Here is a 14,030-nt window from a genome sequence, read left to right on the forward strand (position 1 = left end):
AAATCTGTTCTCTGAAATAGAGGGAATTAGTATGTTCCCTATAGGAAGAAATATAAATAGTGCATAAATATATTGTACTTTTAAGTGTGAAATGAGAGATGTTACTAAAAAAAGTCTGAAGAAATTGCTAAGTGATGCTTCATGATGTTGAACATTTGAGGTACTTACCTGTACTCTGAATTCAATCATTCCAAAGGAAAAAAAAAATCCACAAATTGGAATCTCAGTATATGCAATCTGCCTCCATAAATATGAAGTCCGGTGTGAAGTTCAGTCAAACATTTAGCAGGATTTACTTGGAGATCTATATAGTGCAAATCCCAAACCTAGCCACGATATTATAACTTATCCTAATTCCCTCTTTTCTTACCTTTAATGTTATCTCTCCAAGTACAACAATGATTAACAGGTTAAAAAATGTGACCCAAAAGACTTACATCTTAATTTGTCCATGATCTTTCCTCCACAGAGAGTTGCCAAGGCCATTTTGACAGCAAAAACAGAAATTTTACCATGTCCTTCCCTGTTCAAAATCAGAAAGTAGACATATTTTAATGTCCATTTTATAATATGGACCTCTTTCCATTTAAAATGTATATAACCGAAATAACATACTCTAATGCACACTATATGTGGATTGACATACAAAGAAATAAGACCTTTAAAATGAAAGTTTGTTTTGTGGGAATACTCATCAGTACATTATTCTGTAAAGATCTCAGAACAGATTTATTATGTACATGAAGCTCAGTATTAAACTGTTTATCTCATTATACACTAAGGCGACGATTATTCCTTCTACTTGTGCTACAATAGCACAGGAAGGCACTTATCACACTCATGGTCTCCCTATCCTATGCGTACCGGGTATCTTCTGTCCCTATAAGATTGCAAATAAGTGCAAAAATCAACACTGGGAACAAAAGTGAAAAAGCAGAAAGGGCTAACATGATTGCACAAGCTGCATACTATACCTGTTAGTAAGTCCTGACAACTGCCTTTTAAATGATACAACTGACTCTCATGAACCTTTAAGAAGGACTTTGCTGAAAATCAGGGACTATATTTGCATCCAGATTGAGCAAAGGATGTTTGTTGTGCTATATAGAAGAGTCTTGTCCCTGGCTTGTTAAAGTTGACGCTGTGCCTAGCTCTCTTATTTTTAACTTAAAATGCATAATGCTATTAAACCCCAAATGCACGCAGAACTATGCCTTGGGGCAAAAACCCAAAGTTTTTTCTGTAAGTGACTGTAAGTCCAGTCACTTTCAGGTAAAAATAAACGAATTTTTCTTCTCCCTTGAAGGATCAGACGATATACTTCACTCTCAGGATGCTCTGTTCACTTTTAGCACATTGCCAATTCTTCCTTCAACTGTCTTGAAGCACACAATGGCTTAACTTTATTGCTCCTCTTGCTATCCTCATTCTCCCTCTCTGGTCATAATGGTCCCCAATGATTACCTGCCATTATAGAAACTTTGGTATATTCGAGCTGCATGAGTAATATATGACTTCACACACTGCAAGGCACTCTTAGCTCCTAAAAGACCTATTCCCGCAGTTCACACAAAACTAGGCCCAGTGTTGACAGGAATGGCAGAACAAAAATGCTGTAACGTTCAGTCCCTTTCCAAAGATGAGAATTAATATGATCTCATAAATTCATCTGCTTTTTTATGTTCATTTTTTTGGCATACTAATGCTGAAATGTGCTTTTTCTTGAAACTCTCAGAGTCATACTATAAGGCAGTAAGAGTCCACAGTGGAGCAACTTTTATCTGTCGTCCAAACTCCTTAGCATTAAATATCTTCCCATATGCCTGTTTAATGACATCAGTGAGAACATGTTGTCATCATGCTTTAAAAAAGACAGTCAGCTAATATTTGTGAGTTTAGCAAAATGGCACCCATGTCTCCCTCTAAATTCTACCAATAGAGCTAATGATGGGACCAGATAATAAAGTTTGAAGTCATTTGTGGGAAGTGGAGTTTCTGTGACCTTCAGTCTTTACCAGGGAACATTACACTTATAAGAGACTTTCTGTTAAAATATACATAATTATGTCTTACATAAGTCTAACTGCACTGGCAATAGCAATATACAGAAATTCAACTGTTAATCAATATTTCTGAAACTACCCTGCTGACTGTCATAATTCTAATGCAAAAAATTGCGTCTGATCAGAACTAAAAGATAAACTGATTCTGTAAAGACACAGAGCCTGTGACTGTCTCTCTCTCTCTGCTAAGCCCAAACCTGACTAATACAGTAACATATACATACACAGTAGACATGAATGGTATACACATATTAGTACATTAAAGCATGCTACATGCCTCACTGCTACATTCATTTAAGTCCCTCAGACTTTAGAAAATGAGTCAGTTCCCTAAGCTTGGCTAGCTAATAATCTTTAAAATTTGGTGAATTGGATTTAGTCTACATCAGTGTGACCCATGATTTTAAATATTAATTCTAAATATTCTTTACACTCATTTAAAATCCTTTTTGTCAGAAAATCAACTAGAGATACAGACAAAAAAAAAAAATTCACTACTTTGGTATTTAAGAAATAAATTTTTACTGTGTTCTTTAATGATGGCTTTCGTGCACTTTTTTTCTTTTTCGTTACATTGTGTTCTCTTTGAGTGGCTTTGTAAGATTAAATTCACAGTATAGAAATTTCCAGTCTTCTGTACTTCCATCTTTCATTAACTGGATTCTGATTTGTGTAAAACAGGACCTAGCACTATTATCGCTGAAAATTTGGCCATTTTGTATTCTTTTTGTGTGTGCTACCCTTTAGACCTTTGGGACTTTTTCTGCACTGTACCATCATGAGGTTTTCACCTGCCTTTAAGAGAATTGTTATACTTAAGAGAAATAAATGCTAAGTGGAAGCAATGGAATTCTTAAAAAGCAATGAAAGAATCAGAGGAAAAACTAAAGCCCATGCGGAAGTGCTTCAGATTTAAATTAATTTTCCCACTAGGTTTAGTTACATTTACTAATAGGATTATATTCTTGAATGGCAGACACATATCAACTCGCTTTCAGCTTTCAAGCCCAGAGCCACTGGCCTTTCCCATACTCAAACAGTTACAGAACAGAGGAACAGAAATGAAAAGATTTCATTTATCTCTTCAATCTCTCTGTTTGAGTTGATTAGTTTTGACATTGTATTTTGTATTGGTCATTTGTATTCATAAAGGCATCATTAGAGCCAGTATAAATTCAATTTGCCCTTCAAATATATATATGAATGTGTGTGTCTGTGCATACATATACACAGATGCATATATAAATATATATGACTGATGAACGGACAGGACAATGGGGCCTAAGACTCACCAATATAATTTGCATCCAGAAGTGCCCTAAGCTATGTCTAAGCACTACAGATGCCCTTGACTGGCAGCACTGGGGCTTCACAGTGTTTGCTGTGTAAAAGTAAATGCTGAAGCAGTGGTTCACAGCAGCATAAAGATCTCTACTGAAGTCGGAGCTCCCTGAAAGAAGCTTTAGGTTGCCTAATGCAAAGAGATATAAATTTTACTAGTGGAAATAGGAGAGGACAGAAAATATTTTGATTTTATATGGCACCTCTCTTACTGAGGTTACTCTTCAGATCCTAGCACGAGAAGCACTAGAAGCATAAATGATGGCAAAAGCAAACCTTGAAGCTGATGTGCACTTAGCAACAACACAGGATGGAGTGCTCAGGAAAGGGAGTGATGGACAGGGATTAAGGATATTTCCTGCTGCTTGGGGAAGAAAGGGCAAAAAATAACACATGCTTTTGGACACCAGAACAGAGCAGAAGGTTTACTCTTCAACTGCGTGGCTGCAGAGAGACAGGCTCTCCCTAGAGCAAGGAAGCCCTACAGACTGCCTGATAAAATCCATACACCATACGAGGTTAAGTCCAGCTCCAGGGTCTGAATGTGCCTTTTGGGTCAGCAAGGAGAGTAGAACCAAATGGGTGACACTGACATTTGTCAGGATCTCTAGCAATACCCATACTGAGACAGTCATATGATGAGGAAAGCTATAAAGAAGTAATATCACATCTTTAGAAATAGTAAATGTGTCCCATGAAATGGAGATCGAGACAATTTTTTCTCATTAACTAGGTATGGAGTGGTGCTTCCCTGATGCTTTAAGTTATCTTTTGCAAAAGTAATGAAACTTCTTTGGTTACTTGTGGGCCTCCTACTGCTCACTTTATTTAGGGTAGCAAATTCTGAAATGTCAGAGGCTGTAACTACAAATTCCCATTTTCACAAACAGGTTTCAGAGAGGAAATTTTATTGGAATCAAGCAAAATTCTTTCATTTAGGAGAGCAAATTGCATAATGACCTGAAATGCATTTTTTTTCTGGACTTCCTTGGTAAAAGCTGGCTGCCCTGTATGACTTTCGGTGATTACCAAAGGTGGAGAAGAGAGGGAATTAAACACTTCACAGCTCTGAATAGACAGATACACTTCCAAAAGAGATACTGAACATCTTTATGTATTGAACTCAGTATGATTCAAATGTGCATTTGATTAAATAAGGGCACGAATATTTATTCTTTTGTTTGTAGAAGTCAAGACCCTCCAGCCAGACTGGGTCTGTTTCATAGCCCAGAGCTCACAGCTCCATTCATAGGACAGGTGTGTCAAGGGACAGAAAAAAATCAGCTATTTTCTTGTCAGTTAAAGTCTGCAGCAAGAATAGCTGTATTGCAGTACTGAGTCAGTGCCGAAGATAATCTAGCACAGAATATTTTACAGTCTGTTTAGGAAGAATCTTTTTGGGAATGGCTCGATTGAATGAGGCTGACATTCTACCTAGCCACCTAGTCTTTGACACTGGCCTGGAACGAATTTTTCAGAGGTTTGAACTTGTCATTTTTTTATATAGTACTTGTGTGCCAGTGAAGGAAGTATGCCATTATTTCATAAAGCCACTTCATCACCTTAGACCCTGAAGCAAAAGCTATTACTCATTTTTAATGTGCAGTTGAAAACACAAATCAGGCATGTTTTTGTCCAGATTTCTTAAAGTCTGACCACCTCATTCTGCTCATTGGTTTTGGTCTGTTGGGGTCCTCTACCACATGATGCTGATTTTCACACACTAACAGCAAATTAATTGGAACAGCATTTTTGTTTGTGAATTTTGATTTTACTGACTTGCAGTTTTGTAAATTTACACTTTAGTCTTGGCTTAGCATGAAGGAGCACCACACTCAGCGTCGCATGAAATCTCATACAGTATAATTTTTTCCAACTTTTTTCTCCCTTCAGGACTGAGCACAGGGAAATACAATTACCTGTAGGCCTAATGAATCCCCAATGCCATGAAAAAATCGTAAAAAAACTGGGATGAAAGTTCAGCACAGGCAGTGGGCAAGCTGGCCCACATGCCATGGCATTGCACTGTGGTTCCTCTTAAGTTTTGCTAGTCAGGTTCTAGCTCCTGAGAAGACATCGGTGTTGCACACCTGGGGAAATACTCCCTGACAGAGGGCAGAGAAACCTGAGAAGTTTTCAACAGGCGATAAACAAAGCAAGAAGCTCTGTTTAAAGCTTACAGTAACTACAGCCAGCACAGTACATGTGGAGCAGTACATATTAACTAGAACTAAATAAATGAGACAGTGGTTGGCTTATTAGATTTAATATCACATATTAACTTGTTCCTTGTGGTCCTTTCATATATGTTAAGTTGCAGGCTCCATTTCTCCACTCTCTGTGTTTCAAACAGGGCATGAGATACTGCACAACCTTTTCTGGACCTGCCCACAGTACAGCCGGAGCAGCCATCTCTCTGCACAGCCACAAACACCAAAAACATCCATGATCACTTAGAACAGCCTTCTCATTTATACTGAAGAGCTATTTGGTCTTGGAAAGCTGTTCTGGGTTTTTTAGGGTTTTGGGGTGTTTTTTTTCTTGTTGTTTGCATTCATAGAATCAAATGTGATCACATTAACGTTCATTAATAAACATGAAAAATAATTCTTCAGTAGTCACCTAGAAATTTGGATAGCATTTCTGCAGGCCAACTGTTTCCTTAAATCAGAAGGAATAGAGGAGTGAAGCCAGATCAAAGATAACAGGATTATTTTAGGGGTAACTGTCATGATTTCAGTATGATTCATGCACCTGGTAAAACCCCTTTTTTCATCAGAGAAGACTGCAGGCAATTTAGTTTTAACTGTCCAGTTTCTATAAATGGGGGGAGAACAAGAAAAAGACTTCATCCTGCCTCACAGTTCCCCCTCCATGCAATGCTTTGCTTCCCTCTGAGCATAGGATCACAAGAAAACACCTTGCTCCTTCTTCTACCAACTTAAAGTCTTCAGCAGAGAAAGATCTTTCTGCTGCAGTGCAGGGGAGGGGAGGGAAGGGAGCAACATGGGAAGCAGACACATCAGCTCTGGTTAGACCCCAGCAGCTCTCACTGTCCCTGTAGCATGTAGAGCCACTTCCCTCCCTCTGTTTCCCAGAAACAGGGAAATCTGGACCACTAGTGGTTGCTAAACCAACACCTGACCCAAAACTTCAATAATCTGAACCATACTAAGGAGTAGGGCACATTCTGAGAATCAGAGGCTTAACTTGTATGTCTGTATCTGTGATAGGTGTCCAAACTCCCATTACAGTAAAGAGAGATCTAGTTAACACACATCTCCATGAAGCCTGAACTTAGGTATCTCAGACTGCACCTAAACCTCATCCCAGATGTTTGGTGCATTTAAAATGGTGTGATAGGCAGCCAGTCCCTATCCCAGACGCCAGGGCTGGGAGACTTCCTGGGGGTCCTTTGGGTGTCTCTGTCCTTCTGGGAAGTGCACCCTCTGCACCCCATTCAAAGGCAGCATGACAGACTGAGTTGCTGCTTGGCAAATGGAGTGAGGGTCACAGCCTCTTCAGCCCTGGGAGGGCCTGATGTGAGCCCAGAAACAGGTCACAACCCACAGCACACAGGATGTTTTCGGGGAAAGCAAAACCTTACCCCTTTAAGCACATTCTCTGTTTCCCTACTGGGGAGTAAATTCCTCTCCTTCATTTTGCTGCAAGTAGCCTTGATGTCTAGCTGAGATCTTTACCCCTTTACAGTGAGCTACAAAACAAGCATGTTATTGCAAGTCTTGCTTCCACAGCCCTGGGTCTTTCCCTGTGTTTACCAGCTGGGGAGCAGTTTGATTTCAGCATGCAGCAATGCATGCATCTGGCCAAATTCACCGTCCTTTAGTGTTCTTGTTACAGCCACAACGGTATCAAATAAGATGCCTGTTCCTTCTTTTACTGCCCTTGAGGGGACAAAAGTATTCCTAAAGGCTACAGTTTCACAATGGATTGGCTTTTTTTTCTTCCCTTTGGAGGGTCCGGAGGGGAGGTTGGGTGCAGCCTCATCATGTGGAACATCTACTTTTTCTCCCCGTTGCCATGGTGACTGAGCCAGCTGGCTGGTCTGGCTCTAAAAGGTGCTCAATGACACCCAGCATCACGGCCCTCAAGCAAGAGGACGGGAAAGAGAGAGGGGGAGGGGGCAGGATCCTTATTTTAATGTGTCATGGCCAGTGTTTTCCGCTGGTGAATTTTCAAAATGTAAACCATAGGACGCAATAGGTCATCTGCATCTGTCAAACTTAACCACTGTTCTCCAATAATTTGTTTTTTAGGACTGCAAATGTTACAGTACAGGTTGATGACTATTTATTCAGAAACTGTAGTATGTATACACGGTATACTCATTAAGGTAAGTGGCTCACTCTATCTCAAACTTGTCCTTTTTGTAATACAGGTCCCATGCAGTAATAAACAACATGAATTTCATCACCTCCAGGTCTTTATCCTATTTCTGTCATGGTCTAAAAATCATGCTGCACTGGCATGAGCCAGAAGAAAAAATTGCTTACAGCTGCAAGAACTTGCAGGAAAATGAGCTCTTTCAAAATAATGAGCCATTAACCCATGGCACTGCTGCAGAGGCATTGCAGCGGTGTCAGCCACTGGTGTGTCAATAAATAACAAGGCAAATTAGAAGTGGATGTAAATTTGTTTCTGTAGATAATTCTTTTTTGATATAAACTGGAACAAGTCTGAGTAACTGGATGAAAACACAGTTGTGCTGAATTTGGCTCGGCAGAAAGGAAAGCAGAGGTCCTTAATTTAGGTTCTCTCCCTAGTTAGCACTATTCACATGCTCATTATTTGGGTCACAATTTAGCTTGTTCAATTGTTTTCCAAAGATATATTGGAGCAAGTAAAATCCTTTCACCAGTTGGGAGAAGAGGGAAGCACACGTGGCTAAGAAAGGCAGACTTACGGATCAAAGGCTGCTAGCAAGAAGTTGAGCAGTAAGCTGATGGATTGCTCCACGTTTATCTGGTGGGTTGTCGGCATCCGTTTGTTGAGCTGGTAGAAGATAGTTGAAATCACAGCTTCCAGGCGAGCCACATTCAGTTCGATGTTGGGATCCAGGTTGTTCAGTGCGTTTTCCCGTAAGGCTTCTATCACATTCCAGATGTCCACCAGGTGCACTAGGGGACAGGACAGAAACAGCTGGTGGGGACACATGCTCCTGAAAACAACTGAGAAAAAAAGTCGCCTCATCCCACAGGGTGGGGAATAACACAATCACACAAGACACGCTTCATGAATAATTAAATGAATGAATGTTTTTTCCATCACTGAGAATTGAACTTGGTGAAGGAATAAGCAAATAAAATTCAGATCTGTTAATAAGCAAACAATATATTGATATTATTAGTTGTAATGTGTACAACTTCACACTGGGAAATCATTCCTTATTGTATAAAGCATTCAACTAAAAATCTGTATTTTACGGAAATCACTGGAAGGTAAATATATGCTAATTGTTTTTCTGAACCATGCCTCTATGAATACCCATTCAGAAATTACTCTTAGATATTAATTTGCATAGCAGATGGGCTTTTCAGAAGATCCTACGAATATTAAGTGCTTAACACATAGTGACACTTTGAAAACTCTTTTCAGCAATTTGTATGGAAAGCGAAGTATTTCACAGAAATAGAATTTTAATTGAGTCAGGGTAGACAAGCTACATTTAAACAAAGAACACGTAATGAAGTAATCCCAAAGTCTTATTCTGTGTCTTCTAAATATATTTACCAAATAATATGTTAAATCTCTCTCTTTGATAAAGTCCCGGTCTAAGCTGAATTTCACGGGGGTGTTTCTACCTACAGGGACAGCTTAAAGGACATTCTCTACCTTGCATATTGTGCCCAAACAGAAATCTTGTTTGCATAGCACTGTTATTGTGGTAGTATGATCGGCTTGTCACAGATTGGCATTTCCACAAGCGGTGGACCATGCCAAAAATAAAAAAACCCCATTACATTCATGCAAAATTTGGATTTATTTCAAACCTGAACTCAATCAATCATCCCTTTTTTTACCTACTGTCCTACTAAACTGTCAATAAGAAATAAATCATGGTTCAGGATGCAAATTCTTTTTTTTACCAGAGAAACTACTGTATAGTTTTTTATTATTTAGCATGACATTATGTCTTATGACATATCAAGAGTCATCTGTATGTGGAAGGAGATCCATTTTTTTGTGGATAGAGAAATCTAATTCTAATCCTCATAATTATATTTTTACTTTCTAGGTTTGCAGGTGCTGTCTCAGACTGCAATGCAAGATGACGGTTTGATGGCAGGGAATTTAAGCTGATACTAGATAAATAAATGAAATCAGATATACTGTCATTTTACTCAGTTTAGAATTTTTCCCTATGAGTGGTTCTTTTCTTCTACCTCAGGAAAAAAACATCTCTAATGCCCTGCTACTGCATGTCTAAGCCCAAGGAGGAAGGTACACCAGACAGGTGAGCAGCAACAGCAGCAGCGACTATTTCAGGCACTAGACAAGGCACTTTTCCACTTCTTGCTGTTCCTTAGCAAATAATTGGGAAAAAACTGAAAGATGCAGTTCTGTCGTGATAGCTAAATATTTATTTGGCTTTGGTATTAAAAGGACACTTCTATAGGTGACTTTGTATGCTGTCAGGTTGTCTTCAGAGTGCTGTTCTTAATGGGTGGAGCATACAACCTCTCTGAACTGTTTCTTTTTGTCTTTTAGCTGGAGGGAAGTTTCCCTGTAAAAAAAACTGGCTTAGGTCTCGTATCCTGTTAATGCAGCCATTCTCATTCAACCAGTTTTCACTGTCAGGTTACTATAGAGGTAGTCTGGGTAAATGGGAGATGAATGATCTCCAGGAAGATGGCCTGCACATAATAAGTGACCCTTTCTGGGCAGCTTCTCCACATGGCTCAGAGGCCAGACCAGGCAGAGTACGGAAGAAGTCACCAGAAAGCAGGACACTGTCTGGTCCAGGACAAAAGGGTGAATGAGCATTTCCCGCTCTGGGTCACCACTTGGGCAGCCGAGGAAGAAATACGGAGCAACATGCCAGAAGGTGCAGCAACAGGCTGGATCCATGTGAAAGTATTGTGTGGCCTGATTCAGAAGGGAAGGGCAGGCAGAAAGCAGAATGGTGAGCATGATGTTTCCCTCAACGTCTAGCTGTTGCTGGCCATGAGGGCTATCACTGGTAATTCAGACCAAGTAGATGAAGGAGAAGGTGTTTCTACCAGCAGTTGCTGGGTGTGAGGGTATTTGTGCAAACTGTTGAACCTGAACTGTAGCTACACTAACAAGATAGCAACATGGGAAATTACCAGGCATAACAAATAGCAAAAAGGCAGTAATGCATATGCAGGTGGATAACATTGACTTGAGCCTCCACTTACAAGATAGCAACCTGGGAAAAAGCACGAACACGGGTACTAGCTTAACAGCACTGCTGACTGAGGCAGAAATTACTAGGGCAATGCTATCATAAATACTGAGTAAGGATGTAAAATCAGCAACATTGGAACTAGTGGTTAAAGAATAAACAGAGACAGGCTCTTTATCTGAGTGTGCATGAGCGTGGCAGAGAAAAAAGCATAGGGGTGGAAAAGGGAAATATAAAGACTAACTAATCATGTCATCTGAGCTGCCTGGGCATGTGTCTCAAGCAGCCCTGCACCTGATCAGGGCAGAGGATGGAACACAGCAATGTGACCATGTGTGTATCTAGTAGTTTACTTCCGCAGTCATGGGGAACTGCAATGGTTTCCCCAACACTGATAAAAAGACATCCTGGGCAGATGAACCAGACATCCAGGCTCCCTAACGGAGAGAATTTAATTTCATGCAGCAATTTAACTTTAATTGTTATAGCCTAGTAGTGGAAAACTCTTGAATAAGAGAGCATGGAGGAAAACAGCTGGCATAAAGAATGAGGCTAAAATGGAGGTTGGTGTCCTTATTCGTCACATGATTCAGTAGTGATACTATGTGGCTGTCAGATTTTCATGTTTGTTTGTTTTTTTCTTTTCTCACTGATATTATATTTTTCATAACATAGCCATATCCAGAGTTAGTTTCGATGATGGTCCTGGGAAGGGAAATATCCAGAGGCTAGCAGACGTGGGCCTAATAATATCAGTACACTAACACATCTGAGAGAAAAATATTGGTTTTAGCCTTAACTCTAACCTAAAAGCCTCATAAGCTATCTTGATATTCATTGGTATGCCAGAAAGGTAGGGCACAAGACTAAGAAAATGACTTACTGGAAATTACACAGCAGTAACAGTCCCCCACCCACCATAAAATATTAGTCTCAAGGAACTGCTGTGCATTTGTACTATAAATAATTTTACTTGGGCTTTTTTTTTTTTTTTCCCCCAGAAACACTTTGGTTCCACTTGAAGCTGAATAAACAACAATCTTACTGCACTATTTTATTTTGCATTTTATTCATGAATTTCACTTTTCTCTACAGAGATTTCCTGGAGGAGGAAATGGAAGATGGACAAGAGCCAGACATTTAACAAGATCTACTAATTTTGAAAATATCGGCTGAAACGTCTAGCTCAAAATCACAAGGAGAGTTTGTTAAACTGCTGTACAGAGGACTGAAGTCTTTGGCTTTTACTGAAGTCAGTTGCTACAGTCAAGAATTCACCCACCTAAATTTAAAGGTCAAAAATTAGGCGTCTGCTGTCAGCTGGTGGTCAATGTTCCCACTAATGTCAGTGAAAGAAAAATGCACCTTGAAGCAGCTGTTTGGAGATAGGTGGGATAAACAGCGCTTTGAAGGTACCCATATTTCTTCAGTGACAAAGCCTCAAGTGACAAGTTTACACGAGACACGTAACCTCAGAGCTGGTAAAGTTAACCAAGATCAGTCTCACACCTTGCTCTTTAAACATTAAGAAAAGAGGTCTTTTCTGATGTGCCTACTACATGGTCTAGAATAATTCAGGTTTTATACAAAATATGAATAATAAATACTTTAATCTGTATGAACAGCTACCAGATCTTGTCATAGTCACAGTCTCTTACACTGACTGCATTGCTTAACCTTGCACAGATTACATGTGGGGGTAGTGCCTTACTGATCACTTTGAACCCTATTTTTTTTAAGTTTACTCACATAGTTAGCGAGTATGAGAGATATAGAGAGATATTATACCATGCTGAGAATTACATATTATACCATGCATCAGTCAGCAGTGGGAAAAGGCAGAGTAAAACACAAGTTCTCTGCTCCACTCTATTCATTTGTACTATTAGAAATTTATGCCTACAGCTAATATATCTGTTGTCTTTTCAACGTAGTAACAGAATTTAAACGTTGCAAACTTTGCATAAGCTTATGTTCCTCTCTTTTTAATTTTCATCCCCTCTGCTACCCATTTTCTGTAATACCTACTATGCCCGTATTTATTTATCCATCTCTGCGATTGCTTTAATCTCACTGAAGAAGGCACATCTCCTTACTTTGTTTGCACAACATGTAGTGCAATAAAACCCGAATGTTATTTCTACATACTCCTACCATGCTAACAAGAAGAGTTTACAGTGTAACAAACCAGCTTACAGATGCATGGGAACTTTCACTCTCCTGAAATGTGTCTTAAATTCCCTCAACAAAGTCAAACTCCACATACTTGTTTTTAACTTCTCATTGCTGTTGCTGCTTTTGTTGCCTTACCCACATTTCCCTCTGAAAAGGCAATTACCCCTCAGTATGAGAAAGATGCCCTTTCTGAAATAAATCTGTAAAACTACAGAAATCTGCCAGCTGTTCTTCAGTGTCAGCAGCTGATCACTAGGTAGTAGGAGTAAAAGCTGCTTGTATCTAGCACCTGTGTGATATAAGGCAATCTAAAATCATGCAGCCCAGCCAATCTTCACAGACCCTTCAGAAAGGCCTCGCACTCTGTGCAGCTATTCAGGTGTAGAAGACCTCCATCATTTGCCTGATGTCTGAAAAAAATGTAGATGATTTCCACAAGCAATTGCTAAACTATACATTTCCCTTTAGATTTTCTGTTAAGTGATTTCTAAAGTCACAGCTAAGCTAAATATCTGCATTATTAGATCTTCTATGGCAAACACTGTCTGCTAATTTAACTTTTATGAGATTAAGTAATATTTAAACACTGTCATTGAGGGTTTCATATTTGAGCACGTTCTGTAACAGATAGTGATTAGTGAATGTAAATAAAGTTCAGTATCCGGACAGAAGTGGGACGACGCAGATGAGCAGCATTACAGATGGCTGCCATTCACTCCACAGCAATCATTACCAAAAATGCATACTTTGAGGAGACCCTGGCTGAACTGCAGAGAATTAAGATTAATGCATGAAAATACACTCCAAATAGCAAATGTTATTTCCTTCAGTGGTCTCCTTCAGCTGTTAAAACAACATTTGGAGAGTGCTTGTTGCCAGCATATTGTAACTGAATTGATCAGTCTCTCTGCAGGATGTAGGGGTGAATGAAAGATGGCTGGCTCAGTTTGAAAGGAGTTTTGTATTTTCCTCAAACTAAAAAGTTACAGACACCCTCGAAGTTTTACACCCTGCCCTTCTGCCTTTACCTGTGTTCAGAACATCTTTTCCTATTGCCTTTTACT

At 39.5% G+C, this 14,030-nt stretch overlaps 1 protein-coding gene across 9 annotated transcripts in view; it reads right to left on the minus strand.

The window, feature by feature from the left end:
- DTNA (dystrobrevin alpha) overlaps window positions 1–14,030 on the minus strand; it is a 188,962-nt gene that overhangs the window by 62,480 nt on the left and 112,452 nt on the right. For all 9 annotated transcript variants that reach the window (XM_074898999.1, XM_074899006.1, XM_074899007.1 and 6 more), the window contains 2 exons: window positions 8,329–8,542; window positions 438–523 (listed from right to left, as the gene is read on the minus strand). In XM_074898999.1, the coding sequence (XP_074755100.1) occupies window positions 438–523; window positions 8,329–8,542 (300 nt within the window). The remainder of the gene's footprint in view (window positions 1–437; window positions 524–8,328; window positions 8,543–14,030) is intronic.

The sequence above is a fragment of the Athene noctua genome, chromosome 2, assembly GCF_965140245.1.
Source record: "Athene noctua chromosome 2, bAthNoc1.hap1.1, whole genome shotgun sequence".
In the NCBI taxonomy this organism is placed as follows: Eukaryota; Metazoa; Chordata; class Aves; order Strigiformes; family Strigidae; genus Athene; species Athene noctua.